We start from the raw sequence: 18,887 nt of genomic DNA, 5'->3' as shown, positions 1-18,887 counted from the left end.
TCTTTCCTGTTTTTAAATCGATAATCTGAAGATAATTCTTCAAAATGTTTTTATTTTGTAAATGCACTAGTAGCGTTTTATAGTCACGCTGTTTGAGCGCGCCGTAACCTCACAGGTCCCGCCTTGCATCAAGCAATAACTGGAGAATTTTAAGGCTGGAATAAACTTCATCTGGACTTCGCCGAGGCTCGAGGCGTGGTATGCCTACGAGGAGTGCCAACTTGCGCGGCGCAGTCTGCAAAGATAAATGTCCATCCTCTGTTCTTCCTAACCAAACTACCTGTGTACATATCCTTTTAGTCGAAATTGCAAACAATTTTTTGAAAGGTTAAAACTATTTTGAAAAATTAGCGTTAATTATATTAAATAGGTGCTTCAACCAACGAGTACCGAGCACCTAACTTATATATCTCTTAAATCTACATTCTTACTTCTAATTGTTTAAATAAATGGTGGCCCATGTTTAAATCAGTAATCAAATGGTATTAAAAATACATTTTTTTAAATAAAATTACATTTGTTCATTATCGATATTAAATACTTGATTGCTCATGCATAGTTAACGGTAAAATTAGTCTTGTATACTCGAGTCCGTGATTAGCGGATAATTCATTCGGCAACGCGCTTGCGATGCTTCTGGTGTTGCAGGCGTCTATAAGCTACGGTAATCACTTACCATCAGGTGAGCCGTACGCTTGTTTGCCGACCTAGTGACATAAAAAAAAAAAACATAGAAAAAATAACTACATAAGTTTAAAAATTACTAAACTACAATTAACGCACAAGGGGAAGTTTCAAACATATCTCTTGCGGGGTTAAGTCTAAAGCTGAGCAAATTTGAAATTTTATCGTTGAAATTTGATGAGTTGCAAAGTGAAATTGAGATTGTTAATTCTGAAAAGGAGATGAATACGATTCCATACATTCTTGGGCCAAAATGTAATGAAATGAAAATGGTATCAATTAATGCATTTAGGCTTATTGATCCCTCGCTGAAAATTATCTATATTTTGGCCATCTGAAGTGGAGTTATTAGATTTTTTGTAAAAGTGAGGTTATGTTACAATGTCTATAAAAAATCCCGATCACTAAGTTCTTGTAGCATTAATGTTTGTTATATTTAGTGAAATATGATGATGATTATGAGATATCAATCTTAATAAGATATCAATGCTATCTGGAATGAGATGCAGCCAGGATTATATCCAACCTGGAAGTATCTTCGATTAACTACACGAAGGCCTGGCAGCATCTCGGAGATCGTTATGACAACAAAAGGTTGTTGACTAATCACCATTTGAGTTCATTGTTTAATATACAAGCTCACACCCGAGAATCTGAAAGGTCTTTGCGCTTTTTGGTTGATCATGTGACTAAAAACTTACGTGCCTTGGATAGCTTAGGCCAGCCGACTGCTAGATGGGATATTTGATAATTTTTGTGTTATCGTCAAAACTTGACAGCTGGCCTCTGATGAAATGGGAGGAGTACCGTACCACTCAATATTGTCCCGAATTTGGATCGATTTCACAATTTTTTTATTGGCCGCGCTGATATTTTAGAGGCACTCAACCGTAATAAATACGATAATTATTACTTACTTGATATGTCACGACCAGCGCCCTCTGCGCCTACCTCCAATAATAGCAATAGCGATAAACACAAACAAAATAAGCATATAAAATCGTTTGGGAGTATTAATGGAAAAATAAAAGGTTTTTCAAGTTCAAATCAAAGCAAGTGCAGCGAAAATCATAAGGTTTTTGAATGTCCCAAGTTTATCAATAAAGGCATCCAAGATAGGTTAGCAGACGTGGCCAAGTACAAATTGTGTGCCAATTGGCTCAGGCAAGGCCACCCAGTGAGCGAGTGCCGCTGACACAATACTCGTAGTTGTCGTCGTTGCTGATTATATGTATATGTATACATGTGTAGTGTGTGTGTATTATGTATAAGGGTACGATGTGTAGTATATATAATATTTTTGTACATTTTACGTGTATTTCTATTGAACAATCTGAATAAAAGATTCTGTTTCCTCAAACCTGAGTGATGTTCCACCATTCTTTAATTTTTTATCTTGCACTTATAATATAGCATGGCATGGGATATATATTTAATATTTTTTTATTACAAAAAGCATGAACGTGACTCATATTGAATGCTAGCAAATAAAGTTCTAGTTCCTAGGGTACGTGCTATTATACATATAAATATTTCCATCCCTTATGTTCTAATTTGTGTGGCTACGGTACTAAAGAATATAGCCACCTCCTCTCTTCCGTGGGTGTCGTAAGAGGCGACAAAGGGATAACACAGTTCCGCTACCACCTTGGAACTTAAAAAGCCGACCGGTGGCGGGATAACCACCCAACTGCTGGCTTTTTGAAATATACAGGCCGAAGACGGGCAGCAGCGTCTTCGGTGCGACAAAGCCAGCCCTGCGATCACTAACCCGCTTGCCCAGCGTGATGGCTATGGGCAACACACATGAGTTCACGCCATTTTTGGCGCGAAGTTGTGAAGACCTCTGTCCAGCAATGTACTGCGATAGGCTGAAGTGATGAGTGATGATTTTCTAATCGTGGGTCATAGGGAAGGGATTTATGCCTTTTCAAAATTAAGTGCAACAGATAAAGCTTTCAAACCGTTAGTAAGCAACTTAGTTCATACAGTTGGTTCGTAGGAAACATTATATTTTTAGGCGTAGGTTTTATGTTTATTAGTTCCATATTCTGATTTTTGGTATTATTTGTGTATGTTTAACTAAGGTAGGGCACAGCAGGAATTTCCCGCTCAAAAACTGAAGCAGCCCGACTGGGGTAGTACCTCGACCTTACAGAAGATCACAGCTAAATAATGCTGTTTCCAAGCACTGTTCTATTCCTGTTGGTGGGTAAGGTGACCAGATCTCCTGGGGGGATTGGGGATTGGGTCGGCAACGCGCTTGCGTTGCTTCTGGTATTGCAGGCGTCTATAAGCTACGGTAATCGCTTACCATTAGGTGAGCCGTACGCTTGTTTTCCGACCTAGTGACATAAAAGTTTTTCCAAAGTACTTTACTATTTTTCGTCGATTTAGCTATAAATCCTCATTTCATAATTCCTTTTCATTTTTTAAATTAAAATGTTACAAAAGTATTTTATCGTGTGTATATAATTTTTATTATGATATCATTGTTATAAATCATTCTTTAGTTTCATTTTTACTCACCACAGGAACACACAATGCTTAAAAACAGTATTGTTTAGCTGTGATCTTCTGTAAGGCGCGGTGGGGAAGTCCCCAGTCGGGCTGCTGAGATAAAAACATACTCATATTTTTGAACATATATTTGAACTTTTCACAACGGGCAATTAATAACAAAGAAACTCGTGTGATTTGATAGAAAACTGTAATGTACGCAATGTTCAATATACTAGTGAATTAACTTTTTGGCATAACACATATTAAGTAATATTTTGAATCAATATTTGCAAAGATCTAATTTTTCAGTTTTAATTATTAATTGAACTTTACATATTAACTTATCTCCTGTTCCTCGACACCACAGATACAATACGCATATCTGTGACGCTAAAGAGGTTCCTCAGCGAGAACGTTCTAGAAAAGCGAATCAAATTTACATTCACGAACATTTATTTAAGAAATAGATTTAATAAAGATGGAATATTGTACTAATCGCATTATATTGGAAGTTTAAGTATTTCCTCCTTCATTTACAATCTGTTGTTTTGTGTACATATCATAATACGCTCTCCTAAGTTTGACTCTCGCTTAGGACATGTACAAAATATATTATTATTTTATTAATAATATTTACAATAGCAAACTGGTATCATACTTTAAAGTTTCATTTTGAGTCGTTGGTTTTTTAATACTTTTGGCAACACTGAGTTTAAATTGTTCAGTGACTATGGAGTACATACTTATACAGGGTTACTTGTAAAACACCAGCATCCTCGCAGGACAAGATAGCTTATATTATTTACAACAACATTTGTTCTACGACTTTTGACATAACTCAATACATTAATTTAAAATGATTTTTTAAGTTTTTATTGTACTGTCCTGACATTTGTAAGTCTATGTTTCATTGATTCATTCATTGTCGAAAGGACGACACGACGCTCGCGCGCGCTTGCACTGCTAATAATAATAATAAATAACACTTACTCTGCCCGATAATTCTAGTTAATAAAATAATTCTAGTTAATAATATAAATTGCTTGGTGGGTTTGTAGGCAGTATCACAGTATGTATGTCGCAGTGACTAGGTAAATGTGTATGTACAAAGAGCAACACGGATGTGTATGTAGATTAACTATCTGAATTCTGAAAATCCAAAATATGTGAAAATTATTAACGTAGCTAATTATTATTCTTTAAGGTTTACTAAGTTTAATTAAACCAATTTAATATTCAATATTGGTAGCTAGGTATAATTCACTTTTCATTGTGTAATGCAGGCGTATTTAAAAAGTGGAATTAGCATGTTTACAATAATTAAAATATAAAAAATAATTGACAATAAAATAATATTTACAAAATAAATTCCTATTACCTCTACATCGCGTAGATAGCGTTCAAAATAGTCACCATCACAACCAACACACAGACCACACCTAAAAATCAGCTGTTCACTAACACGTACAAACACTTCCGAATTAGTTTTAATTTTATTGAACGCACAAATTATTTTGTCAATGAGCATGTCACCGCTCGTAATTTCGCGATCACACCATTGTTTTAATGTGTCCCCATAAATAAAAGTCCATTGGTGTAATATCCAATCCATCGACCGGTAACATTGTCTCACGGCTCGGTGTAGGTAAGTTCAGATACCTAGCTGCATATTGCCGACAGGCTTCCGATACATTGTCATCACACCTAGCCAGCATCCTCACCATTTCCGTGTATTCGACATTAGAATAGCGGTACGCCATGGTTATAAAATAACTTTAGTACTTACAGATACAATACATCGATCGATACGAGTAAAAGAAATACGAGTGGCACACAAAATCATATGACGCGGGCGCATCAAAGTCGCCGCGCCGACTGCTTCGGCTAGCGAAATAGTTCAAGTTCAAGGGCGCTAGCGCTGCTCCGGCCCTTCCTTCCCCCCTCGCATGCACACCCGCAAGTAGTAACTGTTTACCTAATATTTGGGATGCGCGTAGAGTTTATAACATTCAAACGGAAAATTAAATTAATATTTTTTTTTGTATGAAAATAAAATCTAATAAATTATCAAAAGTACGTACGTACGTACGTAGAACAAATGTTGTTACTTATGATGTTAGCTATCTTGTCCTGCAAGGATGCTGGTGTTTTACAAATAACCCTGTATATTTTGTTCTCAGAAGCCGTCCATAACATACATCCGCACTCTAGTCACACTTGATGTGACATAACGTTTCTTACGTGACAGCAAATTATCACAGATATTTTTTTTAGAAAATGTTGATCATAACATATTCGGATGGAGGGAGAGGGGGCAGTCACACTTGTCACAAAACGTGACAAAAGTGAAGGATAAATCGAAAGGAACGTAACTTAGCAAGCCATTACAGTTTGTCTTTAATATTTTTTCAGAGAGTCGAACTTTCGTGACGTTACATTTTCAAGATTGCAAAAATTGTGACATCTTTTACCGAATCTTTTACTGTGACGTACAATATGGACGGCTCCTTATCTGTATTTCGATAATTTTTATTTCTCTCTGAAAACGGAACTAAAAGAACAAGTCACTGATGACTGCGGACGAATACAAAATATCACATGTTGAAGAAATAATTAATTATATATTTTGAATCGATAACACATAACTTCTATTTTAAACCGTTTATGTATAATTTATCCACGACGTCCATGTCCCGTACGATCATTAGTGTTCAAGACCGTGAACGTCTAAAAACTTATAACTTAAAGATAAATCAAAATTGAGTAATAATTGTAGGAATAGTAATTTCGAATATCTTAACATTAGTTACTCAAAACGCGAGGGTAGTCCTACGTCGACTACGGAAGATAAAATCGTTCGATTTGAGCACAGAGCCTCGTGACCGACTTACACGTGTACTAGTGAAATATAAATTATACAGAACCTATTCTGTGTATATTTATCTCTTTCTAACACATGTTTATACAATTACTAAAATTACTTAAAAACTCGTTACCATGTTTTTTGACTTCGTTAGATAAATAAGAGAATGTACTGATGCGAACACCTCGTTATACATCGTTAGGAAACAACTTAGGCGCGGACGTGATACGGTAGCGATACGGTAGCGATACGGCAGCGATACGGTAGCGATACGGCAGCGACTCTAGTGCGACGCGTACGGGTTGTGAGGGGGGGGCTTCGCACAAACCGCTTGCTCGTACGACGGCGGCATCACTGGAAACACACAGTAAACTGTAATGTAAGGTTCGTTCACTAATAAATAACTGCGACTGCGAACGGCTGCTGTGATGATGATGATGATGATGATGAGTTGGACCCTTGGACGTTTCGCGATATGTGACAAAATAATACCCATATTTTTCAGTTGTATCACATAGAGACTAGGAGCTCATGTCGCTTTTATTTTTTCAACAATTTTATTACAGTTTTTAGTACAATTATCTTCTCACCACTTCCGTTTAAAAAGAAATTAACAAACGTGAAAATAAGAGAAGGAAAAACAAAACAAATAAGACAATAAAAGCGAAGGAAAAAAAGAAAACAAATATAATAATATAATCTATACAAATATACACTCACAAACAGACACACAACAAACAGACACTCCAATTTTATTAAATTGGAGTGTTTGTTTGTAATATTAAAATTACGGCTTTTTACTAAATGCGTATGGATGTATTTACGGTAGAAATACCAAAACAACATTTTTTTAAAATTTTTGTTTGTCTGTCTGCTTTTTCCGGCTAACCTCTGAAATGGCTGAACCGATTTTGACGGGACTTTCACTGGCAGATAGCTGATGTAATGAGGAGTAACTTAAGCTACTTTTATTTTAAATATTTATTTATTTTGTGTCTGCGAAATGAACAATATTTTTTTCTGCTAATTCCAAGTCGTGGACACAGCTAATCTAATATAAAATTCTCGTGTCGCGGTGTTTATAGTTAAACTCCTCCAAAACGGCTTGACCGATTCTCATGAAATTTTGTGTGCATATCGGGTAGGTCTGAGAATCGAACAACATCTGTTTTTACCCCTAAGTTGAAGAGGGGGGGGGATTAAGGGGGTTAATAAGATATATGGCAAAACAACGTGTATATAATTACTTTTTTCAAAAATGTACTAGACACAACAATAACTCAGTTAATTTAACGTTTTGCAGTCAGTCAAATATTCAATTTTCCAACACGAACAAGTTTTAACCGCCGATTGTAGAGAGAGATTCAGAATTGTTGTTGGTTAATGTTGTTGTATTGTCTGTTGCGTTCATAATTCTTAAGTTCAATTCTGGTAAAGTCGAATATTTTGAAAGTTACAATGTCAAGGGTCCGCTGGCTAGCGATATTCTTCTGTTAGAGTCTCTCAAGTTGTATTTTTGGTACATTAAATATTATTTTGAAAACCGAGTTGCTCTTTAAGTACAAGTCTACAAATATAAATAATTTAATATGACAATAAACATTTATGTCAGGACTAAAGAGTTATCACAAATCATAGTTATTGACATAAGTGCTGAAGCGCTTCAGTCTGACGGAGTCGGTCTTCCATTAAAAAGTAACTTATACGAAAAAAGGGCCCCAAGCGCTGATTCATTAGTTAAATAGTCATAGAATTCAATACGAAAATGTAGACCCACCGTTAGCGTTCGGGACCCTCGGGGCGGAGGGGTAGGTCGAATAGGGCTCAGCCCTGGAGGGCGGTAAGCCCGCGGCGGGGGCGAAGCCCTGCGGGTAGCCTGCGCCCTCCGGGGGTAGTACTGCGGGTTGGTAGCTTGGGTAGGAGTAGGGCGTGCCTGTGCGGCGAGTTAATCGCTGCCGCGTGACTGGGTGGAGCGCTCGGGCTTGAGCCACTGGGTATTCCGTTACTACGGGCACTGAAAACAAAAACATTTTAATTAATAGAGTTCAACTTACACACTAGATGTATTTATGGCGTAAATATAGACTATTATTACTTTTTGTACATAAGACTAGCTGACCGGACGAACTTGGTACCGCCTCAGATTTATATAATATGCTAAATAAAGTGCTGTAACTAATATATATATATATTAGTATATATGAAACAATATTCTCCTCAAAACAATATTTACTCTCAAGTCCCCTTATCTACTAAGCAATATATTATTTAGGTGTCCCAAAATAAACACACGTAGTAGTCAGTCCCTATTTCCTCCCTAAAGCTAAGACCAAATACATCCATTGATTTTGTTACTTGTTCAGTGCAATCTTTAAGGGGTGAATTACGATATGCTATAAATTTTTAATTTACTGTTAATTATTTACATAATCCATAAATTTCTAGTAGGTTAGTTTGATTTTGTTTAAAATTAACTTAATTATAATTGTATTGTAATTGGTATGATTGATTTTTAATGTTATATGTAACTGAATTTGTTATCTTTTAATTATTTATTATTTAATTGATAATTGTATGAAATGTTTGTATTCGCATTTGTTTACCTAATATTCAATTTACCACTGTTTGAATTATTTATATCTTCTGTGTGTAATGTATCGATTATTTCATATTAATGTGTGCTTTTTAGCTCATTGATGAACAGTTTACTATTGGAAACTTTATTTGTTTATGTATCAGTTGTATAAGATTTTTTTCTTTGTATTATTGTACGGTTTGTTTCGTAAATAAAATAACAGGGCTAGCTAACAACTTAAGAAAACATATTTAACTTTTTGCGAGCAGTACTCTTAAAACTAATATTTCAAGGTACACACATCGTCACTTCAGCCTATCGCAGTCCACTGCTGGACATAGGCCTCCCGAAGTTGGCACCAAACATTATGGTGTGAACTCATGTGTTTTGCCCATAGTAACCACGCTGGGCAGGCGGATTGGTGACAGCGGGGCTGCCTTTGTCGCAACGGAGACGCTGCTACCCGTCTTTGGCCCGTGTATTTATTTCTGTTAGAATATTATCAAAATATAAGTCAAATAAGCTAGTAGCTAATATTTCTTACAGGTCTAGGTTTCTTTCTGTCAGGTTTCATACAGGTATATGCGCCGACTTCGGCACACTCTGACGATGAAGTCGAAGCCTTGTATGAAGATATTACAAGGGCCATACATGGCACTACTTCGACCTTCTACAGCGTTGTTATGGGAGACTTCAACGCTAAAGTGGGAGTACAAGGCCGCGACGGATCGAGCATCGGACCACACGGATTGGGGCACAGGAATCACAGGGGGCAGACGCTTGTCAACTTCCTCGAATCGGAGGGGCTCTTCTTGATGAACTCATTTTTTGAGAAGAAGCCCCAAAGGAGGTGGACATGGCAAAGCCCCGATACTGTGACGAGGAACGAGATAGATTTCATCATAGCGGATAAAAGGCATATATTCAGAGATGTCTCAGTGGTTAACAGGTTTAACACCGGCAGCGACCACCGGCTAGTACGGGGCACTCTGAATATATGTCTCCGAAAGGAACGGACCCGCTTGATGAAATCTACTCTCCGACCTACGCTGCCCCAAATACTATGTGGCTCCGAGCAGTTTCAGTTGGAACTCCAAAATCGATTCGATTCGCTGGAAACTACTAGCGACGTGGACGAGATAACCGACAACGTGGTGAAGACGGTGTGTACACTGGGTCGCAGGCACTTTCCACCAACAAAGCCAACGAAGCAGTCCAAACTTTCTCCCGAAGCCTTGGATCTGATGCGGCAGAGGCGCGAGTTGCCGGCTGCTTCGCCAGAACAGAGGGCTCTTTCCAAGAGGGTACGGAAAATTATTCGCCGAGACGTCCGCTGCTCAAATACGAGAGAGGTTGCTACTCTGATTGAGCAGAATAGGGGGTCCAAAGTTTTCCAAAGACCATTGGGGAGAAGCCTTCTTGCGAAGCTTAAAACAGCAGATGGCAGAACCGTCTGCTCTCGCCCTCAGGTCCGAGAAGAGGTTGAGAATTTTTATGGACAGCTGTACTCGTCGAGCCCACGCAAGCCTGCGACTTGGGACACCGAAGATCCACGGGCACCATTGTTGCGCCATTATTCGGAGTGTATCCCGGACTTCGAAGAGGATGAGATTGGTGCAGCGCTCGGGCAGCTTAAAAACGGGAGGGCCCCGGGGGATGACGGAGTTACCACTGAACTCCTTAAAGCCGCAGGGCGACCTGTCCTGAAAGCCTTGGCACGACTATTTAACGCCGTCATCCACCGAGGTACCACGCCGGAGGCGTGGTCCAGGAGTGTGGTGGTGCTGTTCTTTAAGAGAGGCGATAAGTCTCTGTTAAAGAATTACAGACCGATCTCACTTCTGAGCCACGTCTATAAGCTGTTTTCGAGGGTTGTTACGAATCGTCTCGCCAGAAGACTCGACGAATTCCAACCACCAGAGCAGGCTGGGTTTCGAAATGGCTACAGCACCGTGGACCTCATCCATACTGTTCGGCAGATTATCCAAAAGACGGAAGAATATAATCAACTGCTGTGTATGGCATTTGTGGACTACGAGAAAGCCTTCGACTCCGTCGAGACCTGGGCTGTCCTGGACTCTCTGCAGAGATGTCATATCGACTGGCGATATATCGAGGTACTAAAATCTATGTACGACGCGGCGACGATGACCGTTCATGTCAATGACCAAAGAAGACCTAGACCTATTTCCCTCCGGCGCGAGGTAAGACAGGGGGATGTAATATCACCGAAACTGTTTACCACTGCGCTAGAGGATGTTTTTAAGACCTTGGATTGGGGGGAACGGGGCATCAACGTCAACGGTGAATTCATCTCTCACCTTCGTTTCGCCGACGATATTGTCATCTTTGCGGAGACGCTGGATGAGTTGGGCCAAATGCTGGCCGGCCTAAACGAGTCCTCCCGACGTGTCGGTCTCTGTATGAACTTGGATAAGACGAAAGTTATGTTTAACAACCAAGTCATACCGATACCGGTATCGGTCGATGGTACCCTTCTCGAAGTTGTTCAGGATTATATTTACCTAGGCCATACTATCCAACTAGGCCGCAACAACTTCGAGGAGGAGGCCGATAGGAGGATTCGGTTGGGCTGGGCGGCGTTTGGCAGACTCCGTCGAGTCTTCACTTCGAAGATTCCGCAATGCTTGAAGACAAAAGTTTTCGAGCAATGCGTCCTGCCTGTGTTAACATACGGAGCCGAGACGTGGACACTGACCAAGGGACTGGTCCACAAGTTTAAGGTCGCTCAACGTGCAATGGAACGGGCTATGCTTGGGGTCTCTCTCAAAGACAGGATTAGAAATGAGACTATCCGCGAGAGAACGAAAGTAACCGACATAGCCCACAGAATTAGCAAGTTGAAGTGGCAGTGGGCTGGTCATCTGTGTCGCAGGACCGATGGCCGTTGGAGTAGACGGGTCCTAGAGTGGAGACCGCGTCTTGGCAAACGCAGTGTGGGACGTCCTCCGATCGATCGACGATCTACGTAAGATTGCCGGTGTAGGCTGGATGAGGATTGCGGAAGACCGGAATGTGTGGCGCGAACTTGGGGAGGCCTATGTCCAGCAGTGGACTGCGATAGGCTGAAGTGTGTGTGTGTGTGTAATATTTCTTGTGTTGACGATAATATATTTTAGGTTTATTATTTATGGACTTGTCTGTGGTTTATAAAAGTGAATAAAATAACTATCAGTCTTGTCGCTACAGCTATTGTGTATTATCATCTTATGGGCCCAGTCCCGGTTTTTTCCAAGTATTAACTAAAGTTTATTAAGCGTTTTCGTTAAAAATGTCGTCTGGTTACATACTTGGTATTCCGAAATTGAAAGAGCGAGAAAATAACGACAATTAGGCGTTCGCAGTAAAAAACTTTATGGTGTTTAAAGGTATTGATTTGGACAATATTTCATCGGATTGAAATGACAGTGAGCAAGCAAAAACCAAAGCGAAGCTAGTTATGACTATCGAAGTTTGGGAGTGTGAGGAACGGGGTGTTGAGTTCCTCATTTCCCATTGAAAAGGAAGGATCCTCCGACCAGACGGGTGTTGTGTCTGGTGGGCTACTGCCCCGAAGGTTGTTGTCGGTTTCTAGTATATATGTTAAATCTACGAATAACTTTGATATCGCGATGTAGGATACATCAGTTTTCTCTAGTTTGAATGTCGTGAGATAGATGCCGCCTCAGAACCTTCGATATTCGTACATATCAAGACAGAGTAAACGGTTAACGCGTTGTGGAAAAAAATTAAAGCAAGTTTTTGATGACACCGGATTTATTTATTTTTTCCGAACATTAATTTCCATCCGCTTAAAAACCAGTGAATCCAGGACTAATTATGTGACTTTGAAATTAGTGAGTGGATTGCATCATTACTTAGCTGGTCTACCCAAAAAGTTCGAGCCAATGATCATGGCGGTTGAACATTCGGGTTTGAGGGTGAGCGCTGACGTCATTAAAACGAAACTTCTAAATATGTCATCTGATATTGGCAACAGTGGACAAGAAAAGCGTTTTAGGTGAATTGTCGACCAAAAGTTGGCACCACTGTGCAATCCAAGCAAAGACAAACGTCAAAATCAATGACTCACATGACAGCGAAAAAAGAAAGTTTATTGAAAATTCAAAAACACACGATAAGTGAAATACTTGTGGCGAATAAAACACCTATGCCAGTTATGTGTAATAAATTTTGGATTTTGGAAAATTATCTTCAGGGCTTGAGTGGGCTAAAGTTCTTATACAAACATACTCAAGGTATATAAAGTACACACGATGTCTGAGTCAAACCGTGTCACTTGTCTCGTTAATAAACAGCCAAAATAAAAATTCCCAAATGGTCCCCGAGCGAGCGGCTTACCCGACTGAATCATAGCTCGATGATTATTTTACAATCTTGATGATCGATTTAACGTAAAATATTATTTTAACCGAAAGACTCGCAACAAAAATCAACAAATCTTCCGTGTGTACTTCCGTGTGTTTTTAATATAAGCATCGATTAAACGTATTTTCCACTTAACAAGTTATCTGACCGTTACAGTAGCCTATAGATAGACGTCTGCAACACCGAAATCGCAAGGGCGATGTCGAACCCCCGATCGTGCACAGGAGCTACCTCACTCACCACAGGAACACAACGATACTTGACAGTGTAGTATTATTTAGCTGTGATCCGCTGTAAGGTCGAGGCACTTCCCGAGGTGGGCTGCTGCAGATTTTGAGCAACGTATTTCTTACTGTCGGCTTTCTTTTTAAAATGAGCTTAAAAGATGATAGCCATATTTTAAAGTCTGCATACAAGTGCCAATTGTTATTTCTTAATGCAAAAAGAGCAAAAGATCTCCGCGAAATACATTAGAAGTAATTAATACCAGTATAATATTTCTTATGTACCGAGTTCTGCTGTGCCCTGCCTCAAAGAGAAGGTAGCAGTATATGTCAGTACTCACGTGTTAGAACTTGCTCGCGGTTCCGTAAAATTCGTATACATTGTCGACAACAGATGATTAACAGCAGTAGTTTCACCACTACGAACGGGATAAGCAGGAGGTACTCCAAATCCATTCAGTACCGGTACTTGCCTGCAATCGGTCGTGAGAGTGCTTCTGTCATTTATTTATGAGGTTAAAGAAATTTTGCTCTGACTCGTATATTCCGATGAGGTCTTTCTTTTGAATGAAAGTTGAATAAATAAACTCTGAAAAAAAGATTAGCAATAGAAGTCCCATCCGTCGCATTAATGCTACCACATTTCTTGGTATTCGGCATGTTATAGGACCTTTATTATTCTTGATTTATATTAATAGCATTAGTGAACTCGACCTAACTGGGGATATAATATTATATGCAGATGACACATGCCTTTTCTACTATGGAGAAAATATAAATGAAATTATGGCAAAATCTCAAAAAGATCTTGATACCCTTGAGGAGTGGTTTAAATATAACCTTCTCACAATCAATACCAGCAAAACAGCATACATGATTTTCGCCGCTAAAAACAAAAATATTAATCAAAATTTAACGCTTAAAATAAATAATGACATTCTAAAAATATCCGAACAAGAAAAATATCTCGGGTTAATTTTAGACCATAAACTAACATGGAAACCCCACATAATGAAAATACGTAAAAAACTAATTTTTTTACTTGGTTGCTTAAGAAATCTATCCAAATGCATACCAGAAAAACTACGAATTGTTATATACAATACCTTAGTTAAACCACATCTAGAGTATCTTACTGAGATATGGGGATGCGCAGCTAAGAGTAACTTACAACCTTTACAAAGAACACAAAATAAACTAATAAAAGTACTGTATAAAATAGATTTCTTGACACCTACAAAACATGTTTACAAAATAACAAAGCTTCTTAATGTAAAACAGATATATACCTACAATACATGCATGTTAGTCAGAAAAATACTCAAAGGAACACTACAAACACAGTTACGTTTTGATCTCAAAAATCCCAGTAAATATAGTAAACGCAGGAAAAATACCAATTTAATACAGTTACCCAGAACCAGGACAAATTACGGTAAATTAAACATAAAATATGATGGAGCTAGAATGTATAATAACTTACCCGAATGTATAACTAACGTAAAGTCCGTGGCAGAATTTAAAGAATTGCTAAAAAATTACATTCTTAGTAACTTTGATTAAACGTAATATTAACATGCCTCTATTATAACAGGCTTTAAAAATAAATAAATAAATAAAAAATACTAGAAAACACAAATTCATTAATAATATTATATCAAGCACGCATACATAAAAAAACACACACAAATACACGCTACATACGCACGCATGCACCAACAGACGACCGCACGCACCAACACACACACACACACACATACATACACACATACACATTTATAAACAAACAAACAGACACATACATACACACACACATCTACAAACAAACACACACACACACACACACACACACACCAAAACATATAGACACGCGCACCGAACATTACTATACCGTTTTCATATTCTTTTTAATGTTTCTCATTTTAAGTGACTATATACTGAAATTGTATGTCTTATGAGAAAATAAAGATTCTTTAAGCCGATATTATTTATGTCGTGATTTTACAAACGTCAAAAAATATTTAGGGTTGTCTTTAATTGATTTTCGACACTGTCATGATATATGTATAATTACGATAGCACTCGGATTCAAAGTGATTTACACATTTTTTGTTGGTTATAAGTGAGAAAGTCTGAATGATTACCATAGTTTTTAAACTTTTACATATGATATTTACTACACTTTTCTTTTATACATTTTTTAAAGGACGGCGAATACCAAAAAAAGATATTTATTTTCGTGACAAGTTTTAAAGTACAGTGGCATAATATATTAAAATATACATTTGAATATATTATTTTATTTATGAGTGAGTAAAAAAGACAGTAGTCAGCGGATTCAATATCTCTGTTCAAAAATTCTTCATGCCAATCAATAATATCTATTTGACGGTTTATTAATTCGTAATTAAATCTTGTTTCTGGCTTAACGATACATTATGATGGGAGTTTATACCAATAATAAGGGCTTGGTTATGCGGATCGAGAGGAACTAATGGATCAAAACATTCAGTAACGTCTACGGTAGTGTTAGATATAATAATTAGGTACGACATACGAGTTAAGGCACATATTTTGATAGACAGCCTAGTCTTGGATCGCAGTCCCCTGACATTCTGATAGTATATGTTCACATTTTAGGTATTTACTTACAATATTTCCACTATAAGAATCCATTGCTATGTTTTAAATTATTTTAAAAATAACTACAAAGTAAAAAATAATAATCGAAAATATAAAACTAGTACAATATTATATGAAAATTAGTAAGTAACTTTTCCATTGCACCCATGATCTCGTTTTGAGATTCTACAATGCTAACGTAGTCTTCCATTATTAGAAAATAAAATGAAACGATTTTACTTCTACTACTGTGTGGCTACGGTACTAAAGAATATGGCCACCCCCTCTCTTCCCGTGGGTGTCGTAAGAGGCGACTGAGGGATAACACGGTTCCGCTACCACCTTGGAACTTAAAAAGCCGACCGATGGCGGGATAACCATCCAACTGCTGGCTTTGAAATACACAGGCCGAAAACGGGCAGCAGCGTCTTCGGTGCGACAAAGCCAGTACTGCGGTCACCAACCCGCCTGCCCAGATGGTGACTATGGGCAAAACACATGAGTTCACGTTATTTTTGGCGTAAACTTGTGGAGGCCTATGTCCAGCAGTGCACTGTATAGGCTGTAATGATGATGTAATGATGATGTAATGATGATCTTACTTGTTTTCTGCAGCAGCTGATGTTACTCAACCAGGACGCCGAGTGTATCACTACCTTTGTTTTCGGATTACAACGAATAGTAAGCCCGACACTTTGTTAATGTTTATTAACTAAGTTCAAGCACTGACTGTTCTCCAAAGTTCTCTGTTCACCTCAAACCACGAATATTTTAACACGCGCGAGGTTTTTGCTCGAAGGACCACAATGTAGGGTGCCTGAGCCTTAGCGAAATGTTTTGTTTATGTTTTATGTTTAAATGTTAAAATCAGAAAGAACTATAGGTTCAAGATGTTTATTGGATTTAAATGTTATTAATGTTAAAGAATGTTAATGAGCGCATCCGATGATAGACACGGTGAATTATGCACTGAAGTAACATGCACGGCGTCGGCCTAATTTATTTAGTGCGGTGCCATGCATGTGCGGTGTTGTTTTGCTGAGCAACACCTAAATGCTCGGTAATTGACCGAACATGGAACCTTTATCTGTTTTGCCATTTGTAGTTTTCCGGATCGAGATTTATGAGCTTCGCCTAAATGACAAGCACCTTCCTTTTTTCATCCAGCCAGTTACATTTGTTAGTAACTCTGTTCCTTGTTATTGCTTTTTTTACATATTGACGTTTTTTTTTCATTGGTGAGGTGTTGATGAATCAGGCATTTTTAAAGGGCTTGATCTTAGAGTTTCATCAGATAGGATAACAGAACTTTCGTTCAAATAGTTTATTTATTTTATTTATTTACCACCGCACCGCTGTGGAATTATGGCTTGAGCCAGATAGGCAGAGAATAGTCCTCGAACTCGCGGCGCCAGGTGGTTCAGCGCCACCGCTCACGCCCTCCCCGGAATCCCATCCGGGCCTGGAGCGACGTTCTTCCGTCGCAGCTGCGCGACTGCTTCGTCGAGTTCGGACTCTCCGACCTCCGGTGCCTCCTCTCCGTTATTCTGGCCACCAGCCAGTCTGCCACCCTGTCCGGTGGACCGTCGACGCGCGGCTGACATGACTGGATGCCACTATCGCCGCTTCGTCGAGTCGCTCCCGGTCGAAACGCTGCAGCTGCCACCGAGGACCCTCCTCCGCCGAGGCGCGGCTGGAGCTTGGCGGCACCGCCGGACGAGCGGAGATCTCGAAGCGGACGTAACGGTGATCCGAGAGAGTCTCCACGTCGTCCAGCACTCGCCAGTCCCGAACACGGCGCGCAAGGCCGGGGCTCGCAAACGACACGTCCACGATTGAGCCACCCGACCTGCGCACGCACGTGTTGGCCGTCCCGCGATTGAGGACGGTCAGGTCGGTGGCAACGAGCCACTCCTCCAGTATCGCCCCCCGCGCATCTGTGGCAGGACACCCCCACAGACGTGACTTGGTATTGAGATCGCCCAGCACGAGCACTTCCCTTGGATAAAACCTTCGCAACATCGACTCGGTCCCGTCGAGGAACGCCTCGAACTCGGCGACCGACTTGATCGGGGAAAAGTACGCCTCGACGATGGCCATCTCCCCCAGCAGTGCAGTGCCGCGACGCAACCCGAGCCCTTCACAATGTTCTAAAAGGGCGGGGCGCCCGCGGCGACCTGGGTCACTATGGTCACGACACCATCGTTATCGCCGATCCAATTATCCCTCGGCGGGACCGAGTACGGCTCGACCACCACCGCCGCCCGCACGGACCACGAAAGTGGTTCAGGTTGGCTTGGAGCACCTTAAACGCCATGACACAGTCAGGTCTCCATGGTCACCTCCCCAGCTCGGTTGGCAGGCGGTGCGCGGGTTTTATCCCTGGGTGCCGCCTTATTCTTTCTTCTCCCCGCTTTGTTGCGAGAGCAAGCGACTAAGCTATGATTCGCCGGTCGGTTTTCCGCCTCACAAATGGGGCAGCTGGCCTCAGCAGTACACTGCCGGCGAATGTGCCCCTCCTTGCCGCAGCGGTAGCACTGGCCGCTGCGGTCCACCTCCTTGTGGCACTTCGCTACCACGTGCCCAACCTCGTGGCAGCGATAGCACTGATGCGGTCTCATTTTGAGCAGGGACACACTCGCCGACACGAACCCGACGAGTAGGCGGCGCCCGTCCACCACTTTCTTCGCCGCCTCTACTGGGAGGCGAACCCAAGCCGTCCCGACGCCGGCGAAGTTTTGGCGTATTTCGCCGACTTTGATTGACTCCACGGCGCATCCTCCCGCCTTGGCGATCACACCGGCCAGCTCCTGGGGAGTGACCGAGTCGTCCAACCCAGACACCCGCAGGTCGGCGCACTTCTCCGGCCGGGTGACCGCCACGTCCTCGCCGACGATCGTCTTGATGCGCCGGGCAAGCTCCTCCGCCTTTTCCTTGTTACCGGTGCCGGGCAGCTCGAGCCTGCGCGTGCCGGTCTGAGAGACCCTATAGCGAGTCTCGACGTCCATACTCGCTATAAGGCCGTCAG

General features: G+C 40.5%; 2 protein-coding genes and 1 long non-coding RNA gene across 3 annotated transcripts in view; all 3 read right to left on the bottom strand.

The window, feature by feature from the left end:
• The window catches only part of LOC123664653, a 51,164-nt gene extending 33,205 nt beyond the window's left edge, over positions 1-17,959 (bottom strand). The window contains exons 1-2 of the mRNA XM_045599171.1: positions 17,455-17,959; positions 7,827-8,063 (exon numbers count right to left, since the gene is read on the bottom strand). Coding sequence (XP_045455127.1) covers positions 7,827-8,063; positions 17,455-17,959 — 742 coding nt within the window. The remainder of the gene's footprint in view (positions 1-7,826; positions 8,064-17,454) is intronic.
• Positions 3,318-6,002, bottom strand: LOC123664759. The gene is made up of 2 exons (XR_006744891.1): positions 5,347-6,002; positions 3,318-3,928 (listed from the first exon to the last, which is right to left on the bottom strand). It is a non-coding gene; the product is annotated as an uncharacterized LOC123664759 (long non-coding RNA).
• A 224-nt stretch (positions 17,960-18,183) lies between the features above and the next one.
• On the bottom strand, positions 18,184-18,867 carry LOC123664652. Its single transcript, XM_045599170.1, has one exon. The coding sequence runs from the start codon at positions 18,865-18,867 to the stop codon at positions 18,184-18,186; it is 684 nt and encodes a 227-aa protein (XP_045455126.1).
• Positions 18,868-18,887: the final 20 nt, after the last annotated feature.

This window comes from Melitaea cinxia, chromosome 22 (assembly GCF_905220565.1).
Source record: "Melitaea cinxia chromosome 22, ilMelCinx1.1, whole genome shotgun sequence".
Lineage (NCBI taxonomy): Eukaryota > Metazoa > Arthropoda > Insecta > Lepidoptera > Nymphalidae > Melitaea > Melitaea cinxia.
The sequence above is the reverse complement of the archived record's forward strand: the minus strand, read 5'-3'. Positions and strand labels throughout refer to the sequence as shown.